Source organism: Lithobates pipiens, unplaced genomic scaffold (genome assembly GCF_037356315.1).
Source record: "Lithobates pipiens isolate NorthernLeopardFrog02 unplaced genomic scaffold, aLitPip1_a1.2 Scaffold_28, whole genome shotgun sequence".
NCBI classification, from domain to species: Eukaryota; Metazoa; Chordata; class Amphibia; order Anura; family Ranidae; genus Lithobates; species Lithobates pipiens.
Window position 1 is genome coordinate 2,290,978 of NW_027507789.1, and position 13,884 is coordinate 2,304,861.

General features: G+C 44.8%; 2 protein-coding genes across 2 annotated transcripts; one reads left to right on the forward strand and one right to left on the reverse strand.

The window, feature by feature from the left end:
* Positions 1-1,875: 1,875 nt before the first annotated feature.
* LOC143935001 (ketosamine-3-kinase-like) lies at positions 1,876-6,026 on the forward strand (the record flags this gene model as incomplete). Its single annotated transcript, XM_077458555.1, is given in 3 exon segments — positions 1,876-1,952; positions 4,341-4,463; positions 5,536-6,026. Coding segments are annotated over 3 exon segments (545 nt in total), but the record flags the coding sequence as incomplete, so codon positions are not given.
* A 4,989-nt stretch (positions 6,027-11,015) lies between these two features.
* On the reverse strand, positions 11,016-12,824 carry LOC143934999 (E3 ubiquitin/ISG15 ligase TRIM25-like). Its single transcript, XM_077458553.1, has one exon. The coding sequence runs from the start codon at positions 12,784-12,786 to the stop codon at positions 11,215-11,217; it is 1,572 nt and encodes a 523-aa protein (XP_077314679.1). The 5' UTR covers positions 12,787-12,824; the 3' UTR covers positions 11,016-11,214.
* Positions 12,825-13,884: the final 1,060 nt, after the last annotated feature.

The following is a 13,884-nucleotide window of genomic DNA, read 5'->3' on the forward strand; positions in this document are numbered from 1 at the left end:
ACATTATTCAGAATGGACTATGGCCTCCCAGCAGGGTTGCTGGCTGCAGCTGTCTAAGCTGAGAGTGTCTGTTACCTTCATTTACACCGCCCAAAGCCAACACTAACCACCCCCCCCCCCCCCCCCCCCCACAAACAGACAGGAGAGGAGAGTGGGCTCCATCTGCACCTCTTCCCCCTCCCCACAAACAGACAGGAGAGGAGAGAAGGCTCAATCTGCACCTCCCCCCCCCCCACAAACAGACAGGAGAGGAGAGAGGGCTCCATCTGCACCTTCCCCCCCCCCCCCCCCCACAAACAGACAGGAGAGGAGAGAGGGCTCCATCTACACCTCTCCCCCTCCCCACAAACAGACAGGAGAGGAGAGAAGGCTCAATCTGCACCTCCCCCCCCCCCCCACAAACAGACAGGAGAGGAGAGAGGGCTCCATCTACACCTCTCCCCCCCCCCCCACAAACAGACAGGAGAGGAGAGAGGGCTCCATCTGCACCTTCCCCCCCCCCCCACAAACAGACAGAAGAGGAGAGAGGGCTCCATCTGCACCCCCCCCCCACAAACAGACAGGAGAGGAGAGAGGGCTCCATCTGCACCTCTCCCCCCCCCACAAACAGACAGGAGAGGAGAGAGGGCTCCATCTGCACCTTCCCCCCCCCCCCCCACAAACAGACAGGAGAGGAGAGAGGGCTCCATCTGCACCTCCCCCCCCCCCCACAAACAGACAGGAGAGGAGAGAGGGCTCAATCTGCACCTCCCCCCCCCCACAAACAGACAGGAGAGGAGAGAGGGCTCAATCTGCACCCCCCCCCCCCCCCACAAACAGACAGGAGAGGAGAGAGGGCTCAATCTGCACCTCCCCCCCCCACAAACAGACAGGAGAGGAGAGAGGGCTCCATCTGCACCTCCCTCCCCCCACAAACAGACAGGAGAGGAGAGAAGGCTCCATCTGCACCTCTCCCCCCCCCCCCCCACTCCTGTGTCTGCCCCACACTTGAATCCCCAGAGCTGTGCCTCAGAAAAGGAAAGTGGGGGAACAGAAATTTGGAGCCCAGCAGCCTCAGATACATCTGGATGAGAGGTTCTGACTGCCAAGGGGTGAGTGAGCTCACCATCCATCCCTGTCTGTAACTGAAGTCTCCCCCCTTCTCTCTCTCCTGCCTCTTACGTACACTAAGGTAATTCAGGGTTCTCAGAGCACCCCTTACTTCAGAGTTCCCCTTTACACCAGAGGTCACAGTGTTCCCCCTTACATCAGAGTCCTCTCTGTACATCAGAGTCCTCAGTGTTCCCCCTTAGATCAGGGTTCCCAGAGCATCCCTTATGTCAGAGTCCCCAGAGTTCCCCCTCACATCAGAGTCTGCAGAGTCCCCCCCCGTATAGTGAGAGGGAACGCTGCAAGTTCAAAAGTAAAAGGGGAACTCTGATGTAAAGGGGAACGCTTGCTACTAACTTCATATGATTAGAAATGTGATTTAATAGCACAATATATGTATAGTTTATACAATAAAAAAATTGCCATGTGCCGCTAAAGTGTTCGGGTTTGACTTGAAGAAAAGGTGGCAGCCCTGGGCCCGGGGGGCTGTGTCTTCAGGAAGCTCTGTGCAGCACCCCACCGGCCCCTCCCCTCCCCCCCCAGCCATGATCTGCCTGCATTACATAGAGAATCGCAGAGACCCAGTGATGACATCACTAAGATAAGGTGTGTCATGAAAACAGGTTTTATTTCTAATTGTGATGGTCGGGGGTTGATGAGGAGTAAAAGGAAGGACCAGGAAAGACAACAAATAAGCAGATTCAACTTCAACTTTGAGGTGCAAAAACAAAATATATTGGAAGTCCCCTCCCCCAGCTTTATTTCTGATGTGATTTTCACCTGCAGGGAAATGTTCCGGAAATCTGCAGCCGGTGGAGAGGTTCGGCTTTCATACCACCACGTGTTGTGGATATATTCCCCAGGTCAGAGGCTTCGCCAGGGAACATTCCATGTGGGACGTTTGTTACATATAAGGAACTGCCGTAGATTTCGGGGTTCAGTTTGTATTCCAAAACCCCTTTTCCTGTAGGTGCAAAAAAATAAAAAATTTATTTAGCCAGAATTCCTTCTCCTTACTTCCTGTTTTTTTTTTTGCCTCTGTGATAAAATCCCAATCAGTGTTGTCAGCTCCGCCTAGTTCTGCTAGACTACAGAACACCTCCCTCCTATGGTATAGGTGTGAGGAAAGGTTGAGGTGTTCCGTAGTTCACCGCAGGAAGTTGGGAGCTCACTGGATTTCTGGCAGGTCAACAGCTTCTGTGCTTTTCAGCATCTCTGATTAAAGCTGAACCCCGGGGCAAAAAAAAAAAAAGACTTTCATTAAACGTATTTGTTAATAGCCACAAAGAATATCAATCTGCTTTATGTGCACCAAATACCTTTGCAAACTCAGCGGTGACATCATCACTGTGCTGTACATAGCCTGTGCAGGGAGGAGAGCTGTGGGAGGGGCCCAGCAGACCCCACCTGCTACAGGCTAGGAGGGGGCGGGGACAAGACAAGCCACACTGCACAAGAATAGAGAGCGGAGCTGTGGGAGGGGCTGAGCAGACCCCACCCACTACGTGGGTTGCCTGCAGAAAATGACAGGAGGGGCCGGAGGCGAGACCAGTCCCTCTGTACAAGGAAAGAGAGCAGAGCTGTGGGAGGGGCCGAGCAGACCCCACCCCCTACGTGGGTGGCCTACAGAAAACTACAGGAGGGGGCGGAGACAAGACCCATCACCTTGCACAAGAAGAGAGAGCAGAGCTGTGGGAGGGGCCGAGCAGATTCCACCCACTACAGGTTGCCTGCAGAAAACTGTAGGAGGGGCGGAGACAATACCAGTCCTCCTGTACAAGGAAAGAGCAGAGCTGTGGGAGGGGCTTAGCATGCTCCACCCACTACAGGCTGCCTGCAGAAAACTATAGGAGGGGGCGGAGACAAGACCAGTCCTCCTGCACAAGGAGAGAGCTGAGGGAGGAGACCAGCAGGCTCCACCCACTGCAGAAAACTACAGGAGGGGGGCGGAGACAAGACCAGTCACCCTGCACAAGGAGAGTGAACAGAGCTGCAGGAGAGGGCCAGCAGGCTCCACCCACTGCAGAAAACTACAAGAGGGGGCGGAGACCAGACCAGCCACCCTGCACAAGGAGAGAGATCAGCAGTGGGCGGTCTTTATTACAGGAAGTCTCACACTGGATCACTGCACAGATCTGAAAAAAATACACAAAGATCACCGATATTCGGGGAGACTAGACATGTCAATAAACAATATTTGCCTATCCCGGGGTTCAGTTTTAAACTTCTATTGGGGTGAAACGCGTTGAGCGCATAGGAGCAGAGTCTGCCAGAGAGCAATGTGCTCTAACTGGAGCTTGTCCGTATGCTGATGTCACAACTAAGCTTATTGACTGCAAATAAAAAAAGAGTAACAGGAAGTCAGAGGAAATTTCCCCTCTTGGGGACACAACAATATAATCCTGACAAAGGCTCCACATCTTCCCCATCAGATAACAAGTTTGTATCGGTGTCCCTATCAGAGAGAGTTCCCCTTCTTCCTGTCTGATTGGCGGGTTATTTACTAAAACTGAAAATTGCAGAATCTGGTGCAGAAACCAATCAGAGTCCAGGTTTTATGGCCAAGGCTTAACTGAACAGGCTGACGCTAGAAGCTGATTGGCCATTTGGGGAAGGTGTATTGTAGAGGCTGTCAGGATTGTATTGCTGCGTCCTCATGAGGGATATTCCCCCCCTTGCTTCCTCTCCAAGTCACCACCACCGTCAGAACCGGGAGAGAAGGGAAATCTCCTCTACGGGAACACCGGCCGGATTTAAAGCAGAACTCCAGGAAAAGCAATTATTGTCTAAATCTCTTCCTCGTGTATTTTTTGCACAGATATCGATGTTCTTTGTGTATTTCTTCCGGATTTTGTGATCCAGTCCTGCAATAAAGACCGCTCACTGCGGCTCTCTCCCCGTGTGCAGGGGGACTGGTCTTGTCTCCACCCCCTCCTGTAGTTCTCTGCAGGCAGAGTGTAGTGGGTGGAGTCTGCTGGGCCCCTCCCACCGCTCTGCACAGGCTGTGTCCAGCCCAGTGATGATGTCACTGCCACCTTTCCCAGGTAATAGCTGGCTTTGTAAATGAATTTGGTGCACAAGAAGTGGATTTATATCCCCCCTCCCCCCCAGTGGGTGATGAAGGAATAGATTTAAATGAAAGGTTTTGGTGGCGGGAGCTCCTCCCCCACTTCATCGATCACTCCGAAATAAATGCCTAAAATGATAAAAATCATCACATTGTTCACCCCTTTGTATTATTGTCTCCTCAGGTCAATGAGTGGCAGGAGGACTGGGCAACGTTCTTCGCATCTCAGCGTCTTCAGCCTCAACTCCGCCTAATAGAGAAGGACTACGGGGACCGGACCGTGCTGGGGCTCTGGTCAGAGCTGCAGGTCAGTTCTCTAAATCTCCTCTCCTGAAATACTCTTCTCTGCCGGAGGACTCTGCTCCTTCCTCTATAACTCTCCTCTCCTGAAATACTCTGCTGGAGGACTCTGCTCCTTCCTCTATAACTCTCCTTAAATACTCTGCTCTGCTGGAGTACTCTGCTCTTTCCTCTATAACTCTCCTCTCCTGAAATACTCTGCTGGAGGACTCTGCTCCTTCCTCTATAACTCTCCTCTCCTGAAATACTCTGCTCCTTCCTCTATAACTCTCCTCTCCTGAAATACTCTGCTGGAGGACTCTGCTCCTTCCTCTATAACTCTCCTCTCCTGAAATACTCTGCTCTGCTGGAGGACTCTGCTCCTTCCTCTATAACTCTCCTCTCCTGAAATACTCTGCTGGAGGACTCTGCTCCTTCCTCTATAACTCTCCTCTCCTGAAATACTCTGCTCTGCTGGAGGACTCTGCTCCTTCCTCTATAACTCTCCTCTCCTGAAATACTCTGCTCTGCTGGAGGACTCTGCTCCTTCCTCTATAACTCTCCTCTCCTGAAATACTCTGCTCTGCTGGAGGACTCTGCTCCTTCCTCTATAACTCTCCTCTCCTGAAATACTCTGCTCTGCTGGAGGACTCTGCTCCTTCCTCTATAACTCTCCTCTCCTGATATACTCTGCTCCTTCCTCTATAACTCTCCTCTCCTGAAATACTCTGCTCTGCTGGAGGACTCTGCTCCTTCCTCTATAACTCTCCTCTCCTGAAATACTCTGCACTGCTGGAGGACTCTGCTCCTTCCTCTATAACTCTCCTCTCCTGAAATACTCTGCTCTGCTGGAGGACTCTGCTCCTTCCTCTATAACTCTCCTCTCCTGATATACTCTGCTCCTTCCTCTATAACTCTCCTCTCCTGAAATACTCTGCTCCTTCCTCTATAACTCTCCTCTCCTGAAATACTCTGCTCTGCTGGAGGACTCTGCTCCTTCCTCTATAACTCTCCTCTCATGAAATACTCTGCACTGCTGGAGGACTCCTCTCCTTCCTCTATAACTCTCCTCTCCTATAACATATTTTCTCTCTCTTCAGGTGAAACTTCAGAAAGCTTTTACAGAGGCGGTAATTGTCCCGTCTCTTCTACACGGAGATTTCTGGGAAGGAAACGTGGCGGAGGATGAGGACGGGCCGCTCCTCTTTGACCCGGGTTCTTTTTACGGCCATTCGGAATGTGACTTGTCTGTTGGGGAGATATTTGGGGCTCAGTGCGCCGACTTCTACTCGGCCTATCACAGGAGAGTTCCCCGGGCTCCCGGCTATGAGGTCCGGCACCGGCTCTACCAACTCTTCCACTCCTTAAACAACTGGAACCACTTTGGATCGGAGTTCAGAGGAGTCACCGAGAACCTCATGCGATGCCTCCTCCGGGTTTTGTGAAGACAATATTATGACTTTTATATATTAAAAAAACGTGAAAAACCTTTGCCGGCCCGACATTTCATCACTTTCCCTCCTCGTGCACGCGGGGCGTCGGTTCTACAGCTGCTGTTAGGGGGGGGGGGCGTTTAAAGTTTTTTTTTTTTTTTTTTTTTTTTAACAGCCTCTAAAAGCCCCTTTATGTGAGCCTCGGCGTCCCTGTACACTGAAACGGTCAGAGGCGTTTAGAGGCAGTAGAAAAAAAAAAAAACGACAACCCGTGCTTCCAGGAGCTGCAAAAAACAAGCTGGAAAAAAAAAAATGTGTCTAATTGTGTCTAAACGCGTCGAGCCACATTTGAAGTTTTTAGGCGTTTTAACATTATAGGGAGTGTTTTTAATGAAAAAAAAAAACAGCCAAAAGTGCTAAGTGCGAAAAAAAATAAATGCTTAGGTAAAACGCGGCTCAATGAGAAAAAACAGATGTCTACAGGGGCAATTTTTTTTTTTGCATACATGTTAAAATCAGTGAAATCTAAATCAAAATACAAAATGCAAAATAATATAGTAACAAAATATTTACAAAAGTGTGTCGAAAATCAATAAGTACGAGTGCAGGCTTTTTATTTTTTTTATTTTTTTTTTTTTTTTTATTTTTTTTTTTTTTTTTTTAATTTTACCTATATCTACTGAGACTTGCCAACAATCCTTTCTTTCATGATATACTTTCTCCTATCAGCAATTTTTGGCCGTTTTTTTTAGCCCCCTGCGACCCAGCATGGTTGTGGTTAACTCCTGAGGTGGACAAATTCCCTACTTTATCATCTACGTAGTGGTTTAAAGCGGAGGTCCACCCTAAAGTGGACCTCCGCTCATCGGAACCCTCCCCCCCTCCGGCGCCACAATTGGCACCTTTCAGGGGGGAGGGGGGTGCAGATACCTGTACAGTACAGGTATTCTGCACCCACTTCCTGGATAGCTCTCTGCGGAAAGGGGCGTAGATTACGCCCCCTTTCCGCAAGTGCTCGCCCCTTTCCGCAAGTGCCCCGCTGCCTGCTGGGAAACACACAGATCCCAGAGACAGCGGGGACCGTCCTTATTGCGCAGCGCGATTCGCGCATGCGCAGTAGGGAACCGGGAAATGAAGCTGAAAGGCTCCACTTCCTGATCCCCATACCCAAGATGGCGGCGGCAGCACCTTACAGATGATCTAGAGATCGGCTTCGGGTGCCGACATCGCGGGCGCGCTGGACAGGTAAGTGTCACTATTTTAAAAGTCAGCAGCTGCAGTATTTGTAGCTGCTGGCTTTTAAAAAAAAAAAAAAAACGCGGAGTCCCGGCGGACTCCCGCTTTAAGGTGGGTTTGTGTTGTTTTTTTTTTGTTTGTTGTGTTTTTATTTTATTTTTATTTTTTTTTCTCAAGCCTGCACTCGTACTTATTGATTTTCGACACACTTTTGTAAATATTTTGTTACTATATTATTTTGTATTTTGATTTAGATTTCGTTGAAATATTCACACATCCCCCTGAAGAAGCAACCTATTGCGAAACATGTCGGGATTATCTGTGTTTAATGAGAACAACCACTGCACTCCATTGTCCTGTGTGTTTTTATATTTCAAGCATAATTTGTTAATGATTTTAACTTTGAATCCAATAAATATTTGTATTATAATTCTGTATCCTATTCAATAATGTTTACTATCTAGTCGCTATTTGCACCGTTAAAATCCCTAATTCCCTCTCTTGTTTTTTCATTCATGTTTCAATTCTCAGGGATGTGGTGCCTTATCTATTAGGTGTTGTATGATGTTGAACCACTAAAACTGTTCCATGTTAAAATCAGTGTTTTTGTTTTTTCCCCTAGAAATTACAGTAAAGCAGAGATCCTGGAGAATAAAATGGTTGCAGTTGCAATTTTTTATGTCACTATTTATCGAAATGCACAATTTCAGGGGACGAAAAAAAAAAATTTAGTGCAAAGAAACATAATATTTTAGCATTTTTTATTTATTTTTTTTAAACCACTTGCGGTCCGTGCTGTACCTGAAAGACGGATTTTATTTGCCGGGAGGGCGTCCATGTAAACAGAGCCGGTGATTGGCTATTTTTTCCTCCTCATGCTGGTAGCGTAAGGAGAAAAAAAAAAGCTGATCTCCTGCGGCTGTGAGAGGGACATCAGTCCCAACCCTGCAGAGGCTTCTGTACTCGCCTGTTTTTTGTTTACACTTCAGCTGCCAGCAATGGTACAAAGCACTGAAGAGTTATTTACAAATTAAATAAATGTTTTCTGTTTTTTATTATTATTATTATTATTATTATTATTATTATTATTATTATTATTATTATACAGGATTTATATAGTGCCAACAGCGCTTTACAATATAATTTATTTATTTATTTTGCGCTCCCCCCCCCGTGAAATGTGTAAATATATATTAAAGGTGTAAAAATATTATCGAAACAAATATTATTAATAATATTATAATAATATAATATTAATATTAATAATTATTAATTATATTAATTATTTTTAATTAATTAATTAAATTTAATTTTAATTAATTAATTTAATTTAATTAATTTTAATAATTAATTATATTAATTATTATTATAATAATTATTAATATATTAATTATTAATATTAATAATATAATATTATTAACAAATATTATCCAAACAAAGCAAACAAAAAAAAAAGTTTTAATTATTATTAGTTTATAAAATTTTAGATTTGGACCAGAGCACAAAGCCAGGTCCATAAAGACATGGATGAGCGAGTTTAGGGGGTGGAGGAACCTAACTGACCTGCACAGAGTCCTGACCACAACCCCATAGAACACCTTTGGGATGAATTAGAGCGGAGACTGACCACGCCTGACCTCAAAAATTGCTCTTCTGGAAGAACGGTCAAACATTCCCATAGACACATCTCCTAAACCTTGTGGACGGCCTTCCCAGAAGAGGTGAAGCTGTAATAGCTGCAAAGGGCCAACTCAATACTGAACCCTCCGGACTGAGACATTGAACTATGACTATGTCATTGAAGGTCATGTGTGTATAAAAGCAGGTGTCCCAATACTTTTGGTAATATAGTGAGTGTTTTGGTTCGTCTCGGTCACAAGCCTGCTCATCTATGGCCAGATGAATACATACAGAAAGCATGGGAGGGTGTTCTATTTCACTCACCTTTCACCCAAGATTCACATTTTTTTTTTTAAATTGGATTCATTTGGAAAAATATGTGAATCCCGTGTGAGGCTGTGTTCACGCTATAGCGCGTCGTGCAAAAAATCACGTCTCACTTGCATTGCCATTTATTGCTAATGGCACCCCAAAAGCGGAAAAAATGCGTGGTTATTGATTGGTAAAAAAAGTACGAAGCTCGGTGCTCAGAAAGGGGGGAGGAGCTACTTTGCTGTGCGCAGCCCATTGAAGCGGCCCCAAAATGTCGGTAAGCTAAAATGTGAATGGGGGGGGGGGGGGGGTTCGTAGGAATCTAGAAATAAACCTCTAAATTATAAAATGAATCGGATTCAAAGGGGAGAGAATTCTTCTTAATCATGCAGAAGATTTTGCTGAGAAGATGGAGGGTTGCCTACAATGCGGGAACTGAGCGCGCCAAAAAACAATACATTTGTGATGTGGTTGGTCGCCATTTTTGTTTTTTTATTTTTGCCTGAACCGAAATTTGTACACCCAGAACACAAACACCGCAATGACATAAACACGACAGACCAGCAGCCAAAAAATTTATGCAAATAAATCTTTATTTTCCACTCGATGCAAACGCAAGCCCCGGGCCAAGGGAGCCGCGGCGTTACATTCCAAGGTGAGATCTGCAGAAAGTCCCTAACAATATATATGACGTATATTACATAATGTTTTGCAAAAAAATAAAAAATAATTGCATACAGTATATATTTTTAAAATATATATTAAAGTACAGTATATATATCTTTACTGTATATATATGTATTACATATAAATTAATTGCATATATAAATACTATATATATATATATATATATATATATATATATATATATATATATATATATATGTATATGTGTGTGTGTGTGTGTGTATATATATATATATATATATATATATTAAAATAATATATATTTTTTCTACAATACATTATTTTATTATATATATTGTTATAAGGCAAATACTGTGTGTGTGTGTGTGTATATATATATATATATATATATATATATATATATATATATATATATATATAAATATATATAATTACATTATTTTATTATATATATTTTTGTATTACAAATACATAACGTAATTTAAGAATAAAAAAGACAAATTATATATATTATTATATTTTATAAAGTATAAATATATTATACACTGTGTATATGCACCATATGCTGTACCTCTTCCTTATTTTGTCTTGTTGCCAATCTTAGTCCTGTCAGTCAATAAAAATATGTTTTACCCCATATATATTATATTATATATTTGTAATATATATAATAAAGTAAATAAATACATAAAAAATTAAATTTTATATATATATATATATATATATATATATATATATATATATATATATATATATGTATAATTTTTATTTGCATAATTTTTTAATATATATTATTATATTACAAATATAAAATATAATTTAGGAAAAAAAAAATTGTCTTGTTGCTAATCTTAGTTCTGTCAGCCTTTTAAAAAGTTGGGAAAACCCCTATCTGCTGCTTGACATTTTGGTCTTCAGCTTTTTTTTTTTTTTTTTTTTTAATGACATTCAGCAGACTATGGAAAAGCCCTGGGGCCATCATAAAAAAATAAAAATAAAAAAAATACAGAATTATGAGTTTGAATTTTTTTTTTTTTTTTTTACAGAATTATGAGATTGAAAGTCAGAATTGTAAGTTTAAAAAAATAAATAAAATCTACACAATTCTGAGATTAAAAGTGAGAATTCTGAGATTCAAAAGATTAAAATAATAATTCTGTATTTTTTTTTTTATGATGACCCCAGGGCTCTTCCATAAGTGCATAGGTAGACAATGAAAGGGTTAATTGGTTAAGGTGCAAGTGTAACGAATAAAAATGATACACAATATTCATTGACACCAGCATTCAGAGAGGGGCCCCTGTGCAAGACCAGTGCTCCCCTCCCCCCCAGCCCCCCCCAGGCACATTTACTATAACTACTGTCTATCAATTGTCAGGTAGACAGAAGTGAGTGTCCAGATCTATGTGATGGTGAAAGGGTCCCAACACCCATCTAGCATGGATAGGCTCTTAAGTCTCAGAGGGCCCCTGTGCAGTCCACCCCTGCCAGTGCTGTCTATGGTTATGTCCAGCCATCATCGAAAACGTCCTAACTTCTGATTCTCAACCAGCAGTCATCTCTGTCCTCTAGAAAACCAAAAGCGGCATGGAGGGGCTCCGTAAAGATGGTGGAAAAAGTGTGCAAGTGTCTGATTTGGTCCCCCAGCTCATAAAAGGACAGCCGCCCGCCTTCGTAATCCAGATAGATCCTGAATCTCCGACCCAGGCTCTGGAAGGGTATGAGGAGCTCTTCTCCATCGTGTATCACAGAGTACTGATTCTGATATCTGCTTAGACACCAGGACTTGTCGTTTTCTCCTAGCCACGAATGGTCCCCATGCCTGTCTATGGAGGGGTACGCCAGGCCCATCGTCCAGTTTCCAAGTTCGCTGGTCTCCACTTCCCAGAAGTGCCGTCCTGAGGAGAAGCTCCTGCAGCTTATAACTTGGCCGTCCTCAAATCTCTCCGGTGATTCTGGATAATACTGTTCCGTCTGGGGCAGCAAAGCCATTTTCCTGTCCGGTGACACGGCTATGTTCGCTGCTGCTGTGTTTACATCCAGAACTATGTCTGAAGCTTCGAGGATGGAGACCCTTGAGGAAAGATTGTTCACAATGTCCGAAAGTCCTGAGTGGATGGTCTCCAAGATCAGGCCTTCGTCCAGGTCTCCTGTGCCAAGACTCTGGCTATGGTGTCCATTTAGGAAACTCTTCTCCCATTCCTCTGGGATGCAAAAGTCCAACTTCTGATCCTGCAAGAACCCTATGGAGTCGGCCATGTTGCACAGCTCCTCGATGTGTTGTCTCTTTGTGGACAGCTCGTCCTTCTTGACTTCCAGAGGCTTGATCAGACCAGAGATATGCTGGGAAAACTCCTCGCCCCCTCTGAAGACCTCGGTCAGGACTCTTTTCTCCAGGTCCTCCAGTTGCCTCCTGATGTTTCTAAACAGAGCAGTTGCCCCGTCTGCTAAGTCAAGGACCCTTTCTTGCCTTTCTCTAAAGTTCTCCTGAAAATTCAAGATCTGACCATCAATGTCCTCTTCCTTGGAGGCCAGAACATCTAGAAGCTTTCTCAGCTTTGCCTTTTTCTTTTCAGCTGCTTCACCAATCAGCTTCACCTTGTGCTCGGCGGGGCAGCAGTTGATACAGATACATTTTGCACAATCGTAACAATAAAGCATCAGCTTTTTCTTGTGGATGGAGCATTTTCGATCTTCCAGGGAGGCAGTGGGACCGATTAGGATATGCTCGTCTGATTTGCTGTGGGCTTCCAGGTGGTCGTGGCACAAAGAACATTCGCAGTGCAGACACGTTTTCACCGCAGGTGTTGGAGAATCCACGCAGAAGGTGCACCGGACAGCAAACCCCTCCGATTCCGGCTGCTTGGAGTAGAACATCTCCACTATGTTTTGGAGGTTGCCGTTGGCTTGAAGGGCCGGGCAGTCCTGAAACTCCGCTCGGCACTCTGGACAGGAATAGACTCCAGAAGCATCTTGTGCCCCCAGTGCCCGAGTGATGCAAGCCCGGCAGAAGTTGTGCCCACAGGTCAGTGTCACCGGAACGTTGAAGATGTTCAGGCAGATCGAGCAACTCAGTCTGTCTATCAAGCCGGAGAGCTCCATTGTTATGGTGAGGAGGCGGAAGAAGAGCCGCTTATAAGGCTGCTTCGGAATTGAGGGCTGGCTTTGTTTGTGTTTTTTTTTTAAAACCAGGAAACCTGTTTGTGCCAAAATACCTTAAATATATCATCTGTTGTCACATTTGTGTCATTTACTTAAAAGTCCATCTAAAGACTTGAAGAGCAGGAAATTCCCCACATCTTGTCATGTTACAACCAAAACATAAATGTATTTTACTGGGATTTTCTGTGATAGACCAACAACAAGTGTCACATAATTGTGAAGTGGAACAAAAATTATAAACTTTACAAATAAATATGTGAAAAGTGTGGGGGGGGGGAGGGGCATTTGTATGGCGCCCCCCGGAGTCAATACTTTGTAGAACCCCCTTTCTCTACAAGTCTTTTTGGGGGTGTCTCTACCAGCTTTGCACATCTAGAGAGGACATTTCTGCCCATTCTTCTTCTTTTTAAAATATCTCAAGCTCTGTCAGATTGGATCAGGGCTGGACTGGGACAGAAATTTGGCCCTGGACTTCATCCAGACCGGCCCCCTTACATCAGATTGACCTATCAGCAGCCCCCTTACATCAGATTGACCCATCAGCAGCCCCCTTACATCAGATTGACCCATCAGCAGCCCCCTTACATCAGATTGACCCATCAGCAGCCCCCTTACATCAGATTGACCCATCAGCAGCCCCCTTACACCAGAGTGTCCCATGAGCAGCCCCCTTACATCAGAGTGTCCCATGAGCAGTCCCCTTACATCAGATTGACCCATCAGCAGCCCCCTTACACCAGAGTGTCCCACCACCAGCCCCCTTACATCAGAGTGTCCCATCAGCATCCCCCTTACACCAGAGTGTCCCACCACCAGCCCCCTTACATCAGAGTGTCCCATCAGCAGCCCCCTTAGATCAGAGTGTCCCATCAGCAGCCCCCTTAGAACAGAGTGTCCCATCAGTAGCCCCCTTAGATCAGTGTCCCATCAGCAGTCCCCTTAGACCAGTGTCCCATTAGCAGCCCCCTTAGATCAGTGTCCCATCAGCAGCCCCCTTAGATCAGAGTGACCCATCAGCAGCCCCCTTAGATCAGAGTG

What these genes read in the sequence shown, in the direction of transcription:
- LOC143934999 (XM_077458553.1), bottom strand. Translation starts at nt 12,786, where the DNA reads ATGGAGCTCTCCGGCTTGATAGACAGACTGAGTTGCTCGATCTGCCTG.